The 14,675-nt window shown below is 47.1% G+C and overlaps 1 protein-coding gene across 2 annotated transcripts; it reads right to left on the reverse strand.

Moving 5' to 3' along the window:
- Positions 1-2,636: 2,636 nt before the first annotated feature.
- Positions 2,637-14,550, reverse strand: LOC120032618 (coiled-coil domain-containing protein R3HCC1L-like). Of its 2 annotated transcripts, none has more exons than XM_038978788.1 (7): positions 14,463-14,550; positions 13,488-14,015; positions 12,796-12,989; positions 12,012-12,082; positions 11,470-11,565; positions 10,866-11,006; positions 2,637-2,863 (listed from the first exon to the last, which is right to left on the reverse strand). In XM_038978788.1, exons 2-7 carry the CDS (start codon positions 14,004-14,006, stop codon positions 2,847-2,849), a joined length of 1,038 nt encoding a protein of 345 aa, XP_038834716.1. In that variant the 5' UTR covers positions 14,007-14,015; positions 14,463-14,550; the 3' UTR covers positions 2,637-2,846. The 2 variants fall into 2 exon arrangements, with proteins under 2 accessions (XP_038834716.1, XP_038834715.1); XM_038978787.1 differs by having other exon boundaries at positions 2,637-2,868.
- Between the last annotated feature and the right edge of the window lie 125 nt (positions 14,551-14,675).

Below are 14,675 nucleotides of genomic sequence, written 5' to 3' on the forward strand. Positions count from 1 at the left end.
AGGCAGGGCGGAGAGAGAGGCAGTGCGGAGAGGCAGGGCGGAGAGGCAGGGCGGAGAGAGAGAGAGAGGCAGGGCGGAGAGAGGCAGGGCGGAGAGAGAGAGAGAGGCAGGACAAAGAGTTTAAAAATGATTTATTAAACCACCAATAAGAGAAAAACAGTGACAAACCCTGTTCACTGAACAATACAATAGGAAAAGAAAATACATTGTTTTTACAAAAACATTTTTACAAACGTTAGGGTGCAACGGAGACGTCATCATAATGTTATTTGGTGTATCGGTCCTCTCTCGTCATTATTAAGCCGTTAGATAGCTGGGCCCCGATGTCTCATTCGTCTCAGGGTAGAAGTGTTGATCTAGGATCAGTTTTGCCTTTTAGAACACAATGAATAAGATTATATGGACAGGTTGGGTCCTGGTCCTAGATCAGCTCTCCTACTCAGACGCTTGACACACTGCCCCGCAAACAGTGTGCTTTAACACGAGCAGAAACTGGGGGAGGATGATTCAAGATACACTTCCTGACTGAGATTATTTTTTTATAAGATTAATACATGTAACATAAATTAGGTCATAATTAGCTCCTCCCCATCAGCTGGTAATAAAACAATATAAAAAGTAAATAAAAACAGAATAGGAGGGTATCAGGGTTGGGGTCAGTTTCATTTGAATTCCTGTCAATTCAGGAAGTACAGCGAAATTCCAATTCCACCTCTCCTCAATGCTTTTCAATGAGGATCATGTGGAATTGGAAAGCGATTCAGTTTCTGAACTGACTGGAATCTAAAATGGGACTGACCCCAACCCTGGAGGGTACATCACCTTACTGTTTAACTGTCACTGTCTAGCATCCGCTGGTGGTTATGGACAACATCACGTCTTACACAGGGCCAACAGTGTGCTGTATGTGTGCAGGGTTTTGTTCCAGCCCACCACTAAAAAAACACATGAAACTATTCTTCATGAATTAGTTGATTCAGCACAGCAGGTGTTTTAGTGCTGGGCGGGTGCAAAACCACGCAGCGCATCCCTGTTCAATACGCTCATCCATAATAACCCTGGCTACTCTGCATGGGAGCCTCTCTGAACACATACTAGATTCTCCCCCCTTTACGTTGTATGATGGGAGCCTCTCTGAACACATACTAGATTCTCCCCCCTTTACGTTGTATGATGGGAGCCTCTCTGAACACATACTAGATTCTCCCCCCTTTACGTTGTATGATGGGAGCCTCTCTGAACACATACTAGATTCTCCCCCTTTACGTTGTATGATGGGAGCCTCTCTGAACACATACTAGATTCTCCCCCCTTTACGTTGTATGATGGGAGCCTCTCTGAACACATACTAGATTCTCCCCCCTTTACGTTGTATGATGGGAGCCTCTCTGAACACATACTAGATTCTCCCCCTTTACGTTGTATGGACCCGGGTTGTATTCATTAGTGCACACCGTAGCAAAACGTTTCGCAAAGGAAATCCAAAACAAGCGTTCAGGTAGACCCCATATGACCCCTAACCGCCATATGACCCCTTCTGTTCAGTCCAGTGTGGCTTCAGTACAGCTGCCCTGTGTAGGGGGGGGGGGGGGGGGGGGGGGACAGAGGTGTGTCTAGTCCCTACAGTGAAGGGAGGATGGGATGGAGGACAGAAGGAACAGAGGGAACAGAGGTGTGTCTAGTCCCTACGGTGAAGGGAGGATGGGATGGAGGGCAGAGGGAACAGAGGTGTGTCTAGTCCCTACAGTGAAGGGAGGATGGGATGGAGGGCAGAGGGAACAGAGGTGTGTCTAGTCCCTACGATGAAGGGAGGATGGGATGGAGGGCAGAGGGAACAGAGGTGTGTCTAGTCCCTACGGTGAAGGGAGGATGGGATGGAGGGCAGAGGGAACAGAGGTGTGTCTAGTCCCTACGGTGAAGGGAGGATGGGATGGAGGGCAGAGGGAACAGAGGTGTGTCTAGTCCCTACGGTGAAGGGAGGATGGGATGGAGGGCAGAGGGAACAGAGGTGTGTCTAGTCCCTACGGTGAAGGGAGGATGGGATGGAGGGCAGAGGGAACAGAGGTGTGTCTAGTCCCTACGGTGAAGGGAGGATGGGATGGAGGGCAGAGGGAACAGAGGTGTGTCTAGTCCCTACGGTGAAGGGAGGATGGGATGGAGGGCAGAGGGAACAGAGGTGTGTCTAGTCTCTACAGTGAAGGGAGGATGGGATGGAGGGCAGAGGGAACAGAGGTGTGTCTAGTCCCTACGGTGAAGGGAGGATGGGATGGAGGGTAGAGGGAACAGAGGTGTGTCTAGTCCCTACGGTGAAGGGAGGATGGGATGGAGGGCAGAGGGAACAGAGGTGTGTCTAGTCCCTACGGTGAAGGGAGGATGGGATGGAGGGCAGAGGGAACAGAGGTGTGTCTAGTCCCTATGGTGAAGGGAGGATGGGATGGAGGGCAGAGGGAACAGAGGTGTGTCTAGTCCCTATGGTGAAGGGAGGATGGGATGGAGAACAGAGGGAACAGAGGTGTGTCTAGTCCCTACAGTGAAGGGAGGATGGGATGGAGGGCAGAGGGAACAGAGGTGTGTCTAGTCCCTACAGTGAAGGGAGGATGGGATGGAGGGCAGAGGACAGAGGGAACAGAGGTGTGTCTAGTCCCTACGGTGAAGGGAGGATGGGATGGAGGGCAGAGGGAACAGAGGGAACAGAGGTGTGTCTAGTCCCTACGGTGAAGGGAGGATGGGATGGAGGGCAGAGGTGTGTCTAGTCCCTACAGTGAAGGGAGGATGGGATGGAAGGCAGAAGCCAGGAAGTGGTTCCTCTCCGTCAGGCTTTCCCTTCCCAGGCGTCGTCTCTCTGTTTAGCTGCCAGACGCTTCTGCTCTGAAAGACAGGACAGACAGGTTGATAGGAGAGCAGATCAATACTATCATAAAGACAAAGACTAGTTCCACTTTAAAGGAGCAACATGTAATATATTAGCCATCGTTTCTTCACGGTTTTGTGAAAGACACTTAGAGAAGTCCCAAAAGGCTCAGCACTGCCTCTTCCCGTATCATTATCCAAAACACATCTGTCGCACGGACGTGAAGAAACGTATTGCTGATGTTTTTGTCAACCTCTTAAACAAGAAACTTAACAGCCAGACTGGCTAGTCGCGGTAAAAAAATATCTAAATTCGCAAGCGTTGGAAAAAGTAAGTTTCTCTCTCGTGGAGTTGTATTCCTTTGCTGGTTCTGGTATGTCATGTTTCTCTCTCGTGGAGTTGTATTCCTTTGCTGGTTCTGGTATGTCATGTTTCTCTCTCGTGGAGTTGTATTCCTTTGCTGGTTCTGGTATGTCATGTTTCTCTCTCGTGGAGTTGTATTCCTCTGCTGGTTCTGGTATGTCATGTTTCTCGTGGAGTTGTATTCCTTTGCTGGTTCTGGTATGTCATGTCTCTCTCGTGGAGTTGTATTCCTCTGCTGGTTCTGGTATGTCATGTTTCTCTCGTGGAGTTGTATTCCTTTGCTGGTTCTGGTATGTCATGTTTCTCGTGGAGTTGTATTCCTTTGCTGGTTCTGGTATGTCATGTTTCTCTCTCGTGGAGTTGTATTCCTTTGCTGGTTCTGGTATGTCATGTTTCTCTCTCGTGGAGTTGTATTCCTTTGCTGGTTCTGGTATGTCATGTTTCTCTCTCGTGGAGTTGTATTCCTTTGCTGGTTCTGGTATGTCATGTTTCTCGTGGAGTTGTACTCCTTTGCTGGTTCTGGTATGTCATGTTTCTCTCTTGTGGAGTTGTATTCCTTTGCTGGTTCTGGTATGTCATGTTTCTCTCTCGTGGAGTTGTATTCCTTTGCTGGTTCTGGTATGTCATGTTTCTCTCTCGTGGAGTTGTATTCCTTTGCTGGTTCTGGTATGTCATGTTTCTCGTGGAGTTGTATTCCTTTGCTGGTTCTGGTATGTCATGTTTCTCGTGGAGTTGTATTCCTTTGCTGGTTCTGGTATGTCATGTTTCTCTCTCGTGGAGTTGTATTCCTTTGCTGGTTCTGGTATGTCATGTTTCTCGTGGAGTTGTATTCCTTTGCTGGTTCTGGTATGTCATGTTTCTCGTGGAGTTGTATTCCTTTGCTGGTTCTGGTATGTCATGTTTCTCGTGGAGTTGTATTCCTTTGCTGGTTCTGGTATGTCATGTTTCTCTCTCGTGGAGTTGTATTCCTTTGCTGGTTCTGGTATGTCATGTTTCTCTCTCGTGGAGTTGTATTCCTTTGCTGGTTCTGGTATGTCATGTTTCTCGTGGAGTTGTATTCCTCTGCTGGTTCTGGTATGTCATGTTTCTCTCTCGTGGAGTTGTATTCCTTTGCTGGTTCTGGTATGTCATGTTTCTCTCGTGGAGTTGTATTCCTTTGCTGGTTCTGGTATGTCATGTTTCTCGTGGAGTTGTATTCCTTTGCTGGTTCTGGTATGTCATGTTTCTCTCTCGTGGAGTTGTATTCCTTTGCTGGTTCTGGTATGTCATGTTTCTCTCTCGTGGAGTTGTATTCCTTTGCTGGTTCTGGTATGTCATGTTTCTCTCGTGGACTTGTATTCCTTTGCTGGTTCTGGTATGTCATGTTTCTCTCGTGGACTTGTATTCCTTTGCTGGTTCTGGTATGTCATGTTTCTCTCGTGGACTTGTATTCCTTTGCTGGTACTGGTATGTCATGTCTCTCTCTCGTGGAGTTGTATTCCTTTGCTGGTTCTGGTATGTCATGTTTCTCTCTCGTGGAGTTGTATTCCTTTGCTGGTTCTGGTATGTCATGTTTCTCTCTCGTGGAGTTGTATTCCTTTGCTGGTTCTGGTATGTCATGTTTCTCTCTCGTGGAGTTGTATTCCTTTGCTGGTTCTGGTATGTCATGTTTCTCTCTCGTGGAGTTGAATTCCTTTGCAGGTTCTGGTATGTCATGTTTCTCGTGGAGTTGTATTCCTTTGCTGGTTCTGGTATGTCATGTCTCTCGTGGAGTTGTATTCCTTTGCTGGTTCTGGTATGTCATGTTTCTCTCGTGGAGTTGTATTCCTTTGCTGGTTCTGGTATGTCATGTTTCTCGTGGAGTTGTATTCCTTTGCTGGTTCTGGTATGTCATGTCTCTCGTGGAGTTGTATTCCTTTGCTGGTTCTGGTATGTCATGTTTCTCTCGTGGAGTTGTATTCCTTTGCTGGTTCTGGTATGTCATGTTTCTCTCGTGGAGTTGTATTCCTTTGCTGGTTCTGGTATGTCATGATTCTCTCTCGTGGAGTTGTATTCCTTTGCTGGTTCTGGTATGTCATGTTTCTCTCGTGGAGTTGTATTCCTTTGCTGGTTCTGGTATGTCATGTTTCTCTCGTGGAGTTGTATTCCTTTGCTGGTTCTGGTATGTCATGTTTCTCGTGGAGTTGTATTCCTCTGCTGGTTCTGGTATGTCATGATTCTCTCTCGTGGAGTTGTATTCCTTTGCTGGTTCTGGTATGTCATGTTTCTCGTGGAGTTGTATTCCTCTGCTGGTTCTGGTATGTCATGTTTCTCGTGTAGTTGTATTCCTCTGCTGGTTCTGGTATGTCATGTTTCTCTCGTGGAGTTGTATTCCTTTGCTGGTTCTGGTATGTCATGTTTCTCGTGGAGTTGTATTCCTCTGCTGGTTCTGGTATGTCATGATTCTCTCTCGTGGAGTTGTATTCCTTTGCTGGTTCTGGTATGTCATGTTTCTCGTGGAGTTGTATTCCTCTGCTGGTTCTGGTATGTCATGTTTCTCTCGTGGAGTTGTATTCCTTTGCTGGTTCTGGTATGTCATGTTTCTCTCGTGGAGTTGTATTCCTTTGCTGGTTCTGGTATGTCATGTTTCTCGTGGAGTTGTATTCCTTTGCTGGTTCTGGTATGTCATGATTCTCTCTCGTGGAGTTGTATTCCTTTGCTGGTTCTGGTATGTCATGTTTCTCGTGGAGTTGTATTCCTCTGCTGGTTCTGGTATGTCATGTTTCTCTCGTGGAGTTGTATTCCTCTGCTGGTTCTGGTATGTCATGTTTCTCTCTCGTGGAGTTGTATTCCTTTGCTGGTTCTGGTATGTCATGTTTCTCTCGTGGAGTTGTATTCCTCTGCTGGTTCTGGTATGTCATGTTTCTCGTGGAGTTGTACTCCTTTGCTGGTTCTGGTATGTCATGTTTCTCTCTCGTGGAGTTGTATTCCTTTGCTGGTTCTGGTATGTCATGTTTCTCTCGTGGAGTTGTATTCCTCTGCTGGTTCTGGTATGTCATGTTTCTCTCTCGTGGAGTTGTATTCCTTTGCTGGTTCTGGTATGTCATGTTTCTCTCTCGTGGAGTTGTATTCCTTTGCTGGTTCTGGTATGTCATGTTTCTCTCTCGTGGAGTTGTATTCCTTTGCTGGTTCTGGTATGTCATGTTTCTCTCTCGTGGAGTTGTATTCCTTTGCTGGTTCTGGTATGTCATGTTTCTCGTGGAGTTGTATTCCTCTGCTGGTTCTGGTATGTCATGTTTCTCTCTCGTGGAGTTGTATTCCTTTGCTGGTTCTGGTATGTCATGTTTCTCTCTCGTGGAGTTGTATTCCTTTGCTGGTACTGGTATGTCATGTACATTTGGCGCTAGTTACAAGATGAAATGTTCCATGTATAAGTCAGCAGAGAGAACAGCTCCACGTCTCCATGGTAACACAGGTGTGTAACTGACAGACACACAGGACATGTTCATGTCTTTAAATGTCAACTGTAAAGTCGTGTTTTGTCTGTAATGTATTTTTCATGATGTGTCCGACCCCAGTCAGACTAGTTGTCTCCATTGGTGTCGGCTAACGGGGATCCTAATGAATCTAATCACCACACTGAAGTACACATAGAATATACAACTTATATGATGACGTCTACTGTATGAATCATAGAAGACTGTATATGATTACAGGATGTTACTGTATAAAAAGCACATCCCACCTTATAATATCTTTTTGGGGTTGAAAATATGTATTTTCTGGTTGAAAATGTTGAAAATATGTATTTTCTGGTTGAAAATGTTGAAAATATGTATTTTTTGGTTGAAAATATGTCTTTTTTGGTTGAAAATACGTATTTTAGGGGTTGAAAAGAGATATTTTCAATGTGTTGTGCTCCCTGGGCACCAGGGGGAGAGAGCGCTAGTTGTCTAGAACAATGTAAACAGAGCTTCACACAGACACATAATGTCTATGATCACATATCGACCTGTTCACCTGAGAACAGTAGAGCACTACAGTTATCCAGGCCACAAAACAAAGTCAGTTCCATAAGCAGCCATCCGTCTGTCTCCCTCCCGACCAGGTGAATGTCTACTCCCTTATTGGTGCCACTTGTTAAATCCACTTCAGTGTAGATGAAGGGGAGGAGACAGGTTACAGAAGGATTTTTAAGCCTTGAGACAATTGAGACATGGATTCCTGGCTGAATGTATCCACTTATAAATCCTCTGGGAGGGGAAATAACACCAGAGAGACTGGTCCTCCTGGCTGAATGTGTCCACTTATAAATCCTCTGGGAGGGGAAGTAACACCAGAGAGACTGGTCCTCCTGGCTGAATGTGTCCACTTATAAATCCTCTGGGAGGGGAAATAACACCAGAGAGACTGGTCCTCCTGGCTGAATGTGTCCACTTATAAATCCTCTGGGAGGGGAAATAACACCAGAGAGACTGGTCCTCCTGGCTGAATGTGTCCACTTATAAATCCTCTGGGAGGGGAAATAACACCAGAGAGACTGGTCCTCCTGGCTGAATGTGTCCACTTATAAATCCTCTGGGAGGGGAAATAACACCAGAGAGACTGGTCCTCCTGGCTGAATGTGTCCACTTATAAATCCTCTGGGAGGGGAAATAACACCAGAGAGACTGGTCCTCCTGGCTGAATGTGTCCACTTATAAATCCTCTGGGAGGGGAAATAACACCAGAGAGACTGGTCCTCCTGGCTGAATGTGTCCACTTATAAATCCTCTGGGAGGGGAAATAACACCAGAGAGACTGGTCCTCCTGGCTGAATGTGTCCACTTATAAATCCTCTGGGAGGGGAAATAGCACCAGAGAGACTGGTCCTCCTGGCTGAATGTGTCCACTTATAAATCCTCTGGGAGGGGAAATAACACCAGAGAGACTGGTCCTGCTGGCTGAATGTGTCCACTTATAAATCCTCTGGGAGGGGAAATAGCACCAGAGAGACTGGTCCTCCTGGCTGAATGTGTCCACTTATAAATCCTCTGGGAGGGGAAATAACACCAGAGAGACTGGTCCTCCTGGCTGAATGTGTCCACTTATAAATCCTCTGGGAGGGGAAATAACACCAGAGAGACTGGTCCTCCTGGCTGAATGTGTCCACTTATAAATCCTCTAGGAGGGGAAATAACACCAGAGAGACTGGTTCTCCTGGCTGAATGTGTCCACTTATAAATCCTCTAGGAGGGGAAATAACACCAGAGAGACTGGTCCTCCTGGCTGAATGTGTCCACTTATAAATCCTCTAGGAGGGGAAATAACACCAGAGAGACTGGTCCTCCTGGCTGAATGTGTCCACTTATAAATCCTCTAGGAGGGGAAATAACACCAGAGAGACTGGTCCTCCTGGCTGAATGTGTCCACTTATAAATCCTCTGGGAGGGGAAATAACACCAGAGAGACTGGTCCTCCTGGCTGAATGTGTCCACTTATAAATCCTCTGGGAGGGGAAATAACACCAGAGAGACTGGTCCTCCTGGCTGAATGTGTCCACTTATAAATCCTCTGGGAGGGGAAATAACACCAGAGAGACTGGTCCTCCTGGCTGAATGTGTCCACTTATAAATCCTCTGGGAGGGGAAATAACACCAGAGAGACTGGTCCTCCTGGCTGAATGTGTCCACTTATAAATCCTCTGGGAGGGGAAATAACACCAGAGAAATTATAGAGTAGAGGTTCTGCCCGGCAACACAGGGCGTGAGGAGAACTCAAGGAAACTTTTAGCCAGAGAGACGGGAGAGTGTGTGTGTCAGCTGTCTAACCAGAAACCAAACCTCTCAGGACTCTCTCACACACACACACACACACACACACACGTGTCTCCTCTCTCTCTCAGTGAAAGAAGAGGTCACCACCAGCAAACATCTATAGTTGTCAGTTCTTCCTGACAATCTGTTCTATATTTGTATCTCGTCAGGACACTACTTTCCCCCCAATAGCTGGTCTTTGGAAGCAAGGCTACACTTAAAACAACATGACTGGCAGCTATTTCCAGGACGACGTGCAGTGTGTGTGTGTGTGTGTGTGTTTATAGAACACTAGATGAGGGCATTGTCCTCAGTCTCTCTGAGGCTGAGACTCTTCTTCGGGTTCATGGTCCTGAAAAGACATCACTGATAGAACACCACCCCCTAGTGGTAGCAACACTCTACGACAGCTTACCTCAACCGTCTTACTAATGATGTATATAAACCCTGAATTGCTGACGCTATGTATTGGCTAATTACTTGCTTTGATGCCACCGGTCGGCCATGTTGGCACTTCCCAGAGGGATCAGTCCTCCATAGGAATGAATGGAATTTTACAATATTTTAATTAAATGTTTCAAGGACAAAATTACATGTATTTAAATATTTTGTTGCTATATTAGGGACAGAAAGATTAGTACACTAATCTAAAAAACATTTTTATTCTATTATTTTTATGTTCCTGTTTGAATAATCTAATTTAAAAGTATGCATTAAGGTTTCTGTAATAGATTCTGCTTGTCAGAAACTAATGTAGACATTAATAAATGCATTTCCATAGCTTCCAATATATATATATTTTTACAATACAGGAGTACCAAGACGGCTTTGCAGTGGCTTCCAAACAGCACCCCCTGTCAGTCACCCAGGGTTACCCCCATCATTGGTCGTACCCCATCAAAACCCCTTATTCTAAAAGAGTTTAAATAAATAGATCTATAAACACCCCATAATTACAATGCAATTTCTTTTTACATTTTTGCAAATTGAATAAATTGCTAATTTTTTGTTTTTATATATACACATTTTAGAAAAAGGCTGTAACGTAACAAAATGTTGAAAAAGTCAAGGGATCTGAATACTTTCTGAATGCACCGTAATGCTTCAAAATATGGTTAAAACGATCAGTCCGATGTCACGGATGGTTAAAAACGATCAGTCCGATGTCACGGATGGTTAAAAACGATCAGTCCGATGTCACGGATGGTTAAAAACGATCAGTCCGATGTCACGGATGGTTAAAAACGATCAGTCCGATGTCACGGATGGTTAAAAACGATCAGTCCGATGTCACGGATGGTTAAAACGATCAGTCCGATGTCACGGATGGTTAAAACGATCAGTCCGATGTCACGGATGGTTAAAACGATCAGTCCGATGTCACGGATGGTTAAAACGATCAGTCCGATGTCACGGATGGTTAAAACAATCAGTCCGATGTCACGGATGGTTAAAACGATCAGTCCGATGTCACGGATGGTTAAAACGATCAGTCCGATGTCACGGATGGTTAAAACGATCAGTCCGATGTCACGGATGGTTAAAACGATCAGTCCGATGTCACGGATGGTTAAAACGATCAGTCCGATTTCACGGATGGTTAAAACGATCAGTCCGATTTCACGGATGGTTAAAACGATCAGTCCGATGTCACGGATGGTTAAAACGATCAGTCCGATGTCACGGATGGTTAAAACGATCAGTCCGATGTCACGGATGGTTAAAACGATCAGTCTGATGTCATGGATGGACAGTCCTTGCATAAATAGCTGTCTATGAATTGGAGAGTGGTTACATTTCTCAAGCCCCATCCCTCAGCCGTTTACCAAAACAAGTGGCGGGGTCACCTCTGTTGTTATTATTTCTTGAATTCCAGATTGCCCCTTTAAATCACGTACCTTTGGCATCTTGCAGTTTTTTTCTCTCTGCTTCACGGTGCTCTTTGCTCTGGGGACTCTTGACACCCAGCGCCCCCATCACCAGCCTGCGGGCCAACACTGCACTGGTCTGGGGACGCTCCTTAGTAGGGAGCAGGTAGTCTGGAGGAGAGGGGGAGAGTGTTGAGGGAATGAAAGAGAAAGGGGGGGGGCAAAGAAAGTAAAAGAAAGCAAGGAAGAAGGACAAAGAATACACAACAGGTGACAAGAAATCAAGGAAGAGAATGAAATGGGGTGAAGGAGAGAGAATACAGGAGATGTGAGAGAGAGAGAATACAGGAGATATGAGAGAGAGAGAGAATACAGGAGATATGAGAGAGAGAGAATACAGGAGATATGAGCGAGAGAGAATACAGGAGATATGAGCGAGAGAGAATACAGGAGAAATGAGAGAGAATACAGGAGAAATGAGAAAGAATACAGGAGATATGAGAGAGAGAGAGAGAGAGACAGACAGACAGACAGACAAGGTCCAAGATGAAGGAATTCCAGAAATACTCAGAGTCAGATGATGGAGGATAAAGGAAAGGATGGACAGATGAATGAAAGAGAGGATAGTCAGTACCTGAGCAGCTGCGAGCCTTGGCCCTGGTGGTGACGGAGGCTTTAGCCAGAGACCTGACCTTCAACAGCGGGTGCTTGGTCTTCAGAGCCTCCCGAGCTGACACACACACACACACACACACACACACACACACACACACACACACACACACACACACACACACACACACACACACACACACACACACACACACACACACACACACACACACACACACACACAGAAAGAGAGAGAGAGTTGAGTTGCTAAATGTTTACCTCAGATGTTGACTTGAGTGTTGACTGAGAGGACAGCCAAGTCAGCTCCACTATTAAAACACGTTGACCACTACTTCATTTGACCATCCAAACATCTTCAGTAAAGTTAGACAGAAGAGAGACACGCAGTGTTTTTGATAAGGTATGAAACATGTTCAGCTGTATCCCTCCCCTGTGGTCAGGTGTAGCTCACCTGTGATGAGGTGTGTGAATAAATGATTGTGTCGGAGAGAGCTACCAGAGTCTATGGCTTTTCCTTTCCTTTATAAAAGCTGTGTGACTCACCTGCTATGGGGCTGTTGAAGAGAGCCAGGGCGTGTGTATCGTCCACAAACTGGATGTCGAAGCCTCTCTGCCTACACACACACAAAAACACCTTCAGCATCTCATCACCACCACATACTGTAGGCGGAGCATCGGCTGCCCCTCGACGAGACGGAGCGTCGGCTGCCCCTCGACGAGACGGAGCTTCGGCTGCCCCTCGACGAGACGGAGCTTCGGCTGCCCCTCGACGAGACGGAGCTTCGGCTGCCCCTCGACGAGACGGAACGTCGGCTGCCCCTCGACGAGACGGAACGTCGGCTGCCCCTCGACGAGACGGAACGTCGGCTGCCCCTCGACGAGACGGAACGTCGGCTGCCCCTCGACGAGACGGAGCGTCGGCTGCCCCTCGACGAGACGGAGCTTCGGCTGCCCCTCGACGAGACGGAGCTTCGGCTGCCCCTCGACGAGACGGAGCTTCGGCTGCCCCTCGACGAGACGGAGCTTCGGCTGCCCCTCGACGAGACGGAGCTTCGGCTGCCCCTCGACGAGACGGAGCTTCGGCTGCCCCTCGACGAGACGGAGCTTCGGCTGCCCCTCGACGAGACGGAGCTTCGGCTGCCCCTCGACGAGACGGAGCTTCGGCTGCCCCTCGACGAGACGGAGCTTCGGCTGCCCCTCGACGAGACGGAGCGTCGGCTGCCCCTCGACGAGACGGATCATCACTGTGTATTGATAGGGACTAGGGTGGAATGAGATTTGACTGAACCTCAGGACTCGTAAAAAGACAGTAAAGGCTGGTACGTACTGGTAGGCCTGGAAGGATTTGACCAGGTCTTCAGTCTTAAACTCTGTGGGGAAGTCGTAGATTTCTATGATGTTAGACAGCTCATCCTCCCTGAGCTCAGTGTCATCGTCCCCCTCTCTCTCCTGATCCAAGCTGTAGTAGTCAAACCTGGCCTCCTGCACCGGCCGCTTCTTCCTGCCCTGCTTTATGGCCAGCTGAGAGAGAGGGGGGCAGAGAGGTGAGTGAGAGAGAGAGAGAGAGAGTGAGGGTGAGCGAGACAGAGGGTGAGCGAGACAGAGGGTGAGCGAGAGAGAGGGTGAGCGAGAGAAAGAGAGGGTGAGCGAGAGAAAGAGAGGGTGAGCGAGAGAAAGAGAGGGTGAGCGAGAGAAAGAGAGGGTGAGTGAGAGATAGGGTGAGCGAAAGAGAGGGTGAGGGTGAGAGAAAGAGTGAGAAAGTGAGAGGGTGAGAGAGTAATTTTGCTTACTAGTCTCCTAACGATTTCCAACTATAGACAGGACAGTAGATGTGTAAATAACAGCATTGCAGCGATAGTACCACTAATAAGTAGCAAACGTGTAGCAGACATACACTGAGTGTTATAGCAGTATTCCAGGGATGCAGACAGAGAGAGAGACTCACCTCCTGACAGACAGGGACAGACACAGGTAGACAGACTCACCTCCTCAAATAGACATACAGACAGGCAGCCTCACCTCCTCTAGCACATGGGGGTCCAAACACTCTCCTTCGTCATCAAAGAGAGCATCCCAGCTCTCCTCCTCCTCCTCTTCCTGAGGGCCTGACTCTATCCCCTCCCGGGATCTCCCTTCTCTCTCAGACGGAGAACTCTTGCTCCCCGTCTCCAGTCGCGAACCCACATCTCCATCTCCTCCCTGGTTGGCTGTAGCAGCCTGTCCGTCATTCTGTGGCCCCGCGTCGCCTCCTCCTTCTTCTACCGTCTCCTCCAGTTTGGCCTCACCGTTTAGGACTCCATTCCCCTCTCCTCCCATCTTCCCTCCTTTGTCCTTCTTGTTCTTGGCATTCTTTCGGGCCTTGTCCGTGTAGCGAGGCCTGGGCTTTGGTTTGCCGTCTCCCTGGGTTTGGGCCTTATCTTTGGGGCCGTCCTGCTTCTTCTTGGGCTGGTTGAGGGGCTTGTCTGGCTTCTTGGAGCAGGACGCGGAGGGCTGGGGTTGGGCGCAGTCCTCTTGAGGTTGTTCCCCCTCCATCACCATACAACTGTCCTACATGGAAGAGAAAGGAGGAGGAACAAATCATTAAGGATTCATCCCAAATGGCACCCATTATACCTATGAAAGGTTCATTGAGTAGCTAGGCCCCTCTCTCCAATTCTCTTTAGTTAAGTCGCATAAGCAGCCTCCGTCATTTAATAGCTAGCACGCATGCGCCATGGTACTTAGAACCATTCAAACTGTATGTACAAATCTTACACAACTATACTGTACTAAATTAAAAACAAGTCCAAACTGGTTAACTACATTCTCTGCTAATTCGTTATCAGTAACGGGGTGTTTGAGTGATAATTTAGACTTGGCTGCGTTATGCAGCAGTATGCATCCAGTTTAACTAGTAATAACCCGAATACACCTAACACATAATGCACTGTAGAGCAAGACATTCTATACAATTATTTTCTTAAAATCTTAAACGTATAAGCATTAGTAAAATACCTTAATCTGTAGTTTATCACTTGGCTAGATATCAACCGAACAACAAACCGCCGGATGTTTAGTTTAAGAAGGGGAAAAAACATACTGTCGCATGTATATGACGTAATACTAAAATCAATGCTGGTAGTTGTAGTTCTGTTGAAAAAAGAAAAGTCATTGGTCGAACCGCTGAATATTAAAAGTATTCGTTCCACCCTGATTGGATAACCACTT

Source organism: Salvelinus namaycush, chromosome 39 (assembly GCF_016432855.1).
Source record: "Salvelinus namaycush isolate Seneca chromosome 39, SaNama_1.0, whole genome shotgun sequence".
Lineage (NCBI taxonomy): Eukaryota > Metazoa > Chordata > Actinopteri > Salmoniformes > Salmonidae > Salvelinus > Salvelinus namaycush.

What these genes read in the sequence shown, in the direction of transcription:
- LOC120032618 (XM_038978787.1), bottom strand. Translation starts at nt 14,006, where the DNA reads ATGGTGATGGAGGGGGAACAACCTCAAGAGGACTGCGCCCAACCCCAG. An exon ending in CTTCAACAGCCCCATAGCAG is followed by an intron (nt 11,566 to 12,011) that starts GTGAGTCACACA and finishes TGTGTGTGTCAG; the next exon opens with CTCGGGAGGCTCTGAAGACC. An exon ending in CAAGGCTCGCAGCTGCTCAG is followed by an intron (nt 11,007 to 11,469) that starts GTACTGACTATC and finishes CCTCTCCTCCAG; the next exon opens with ACTACCTGCTCCCTACTAAG.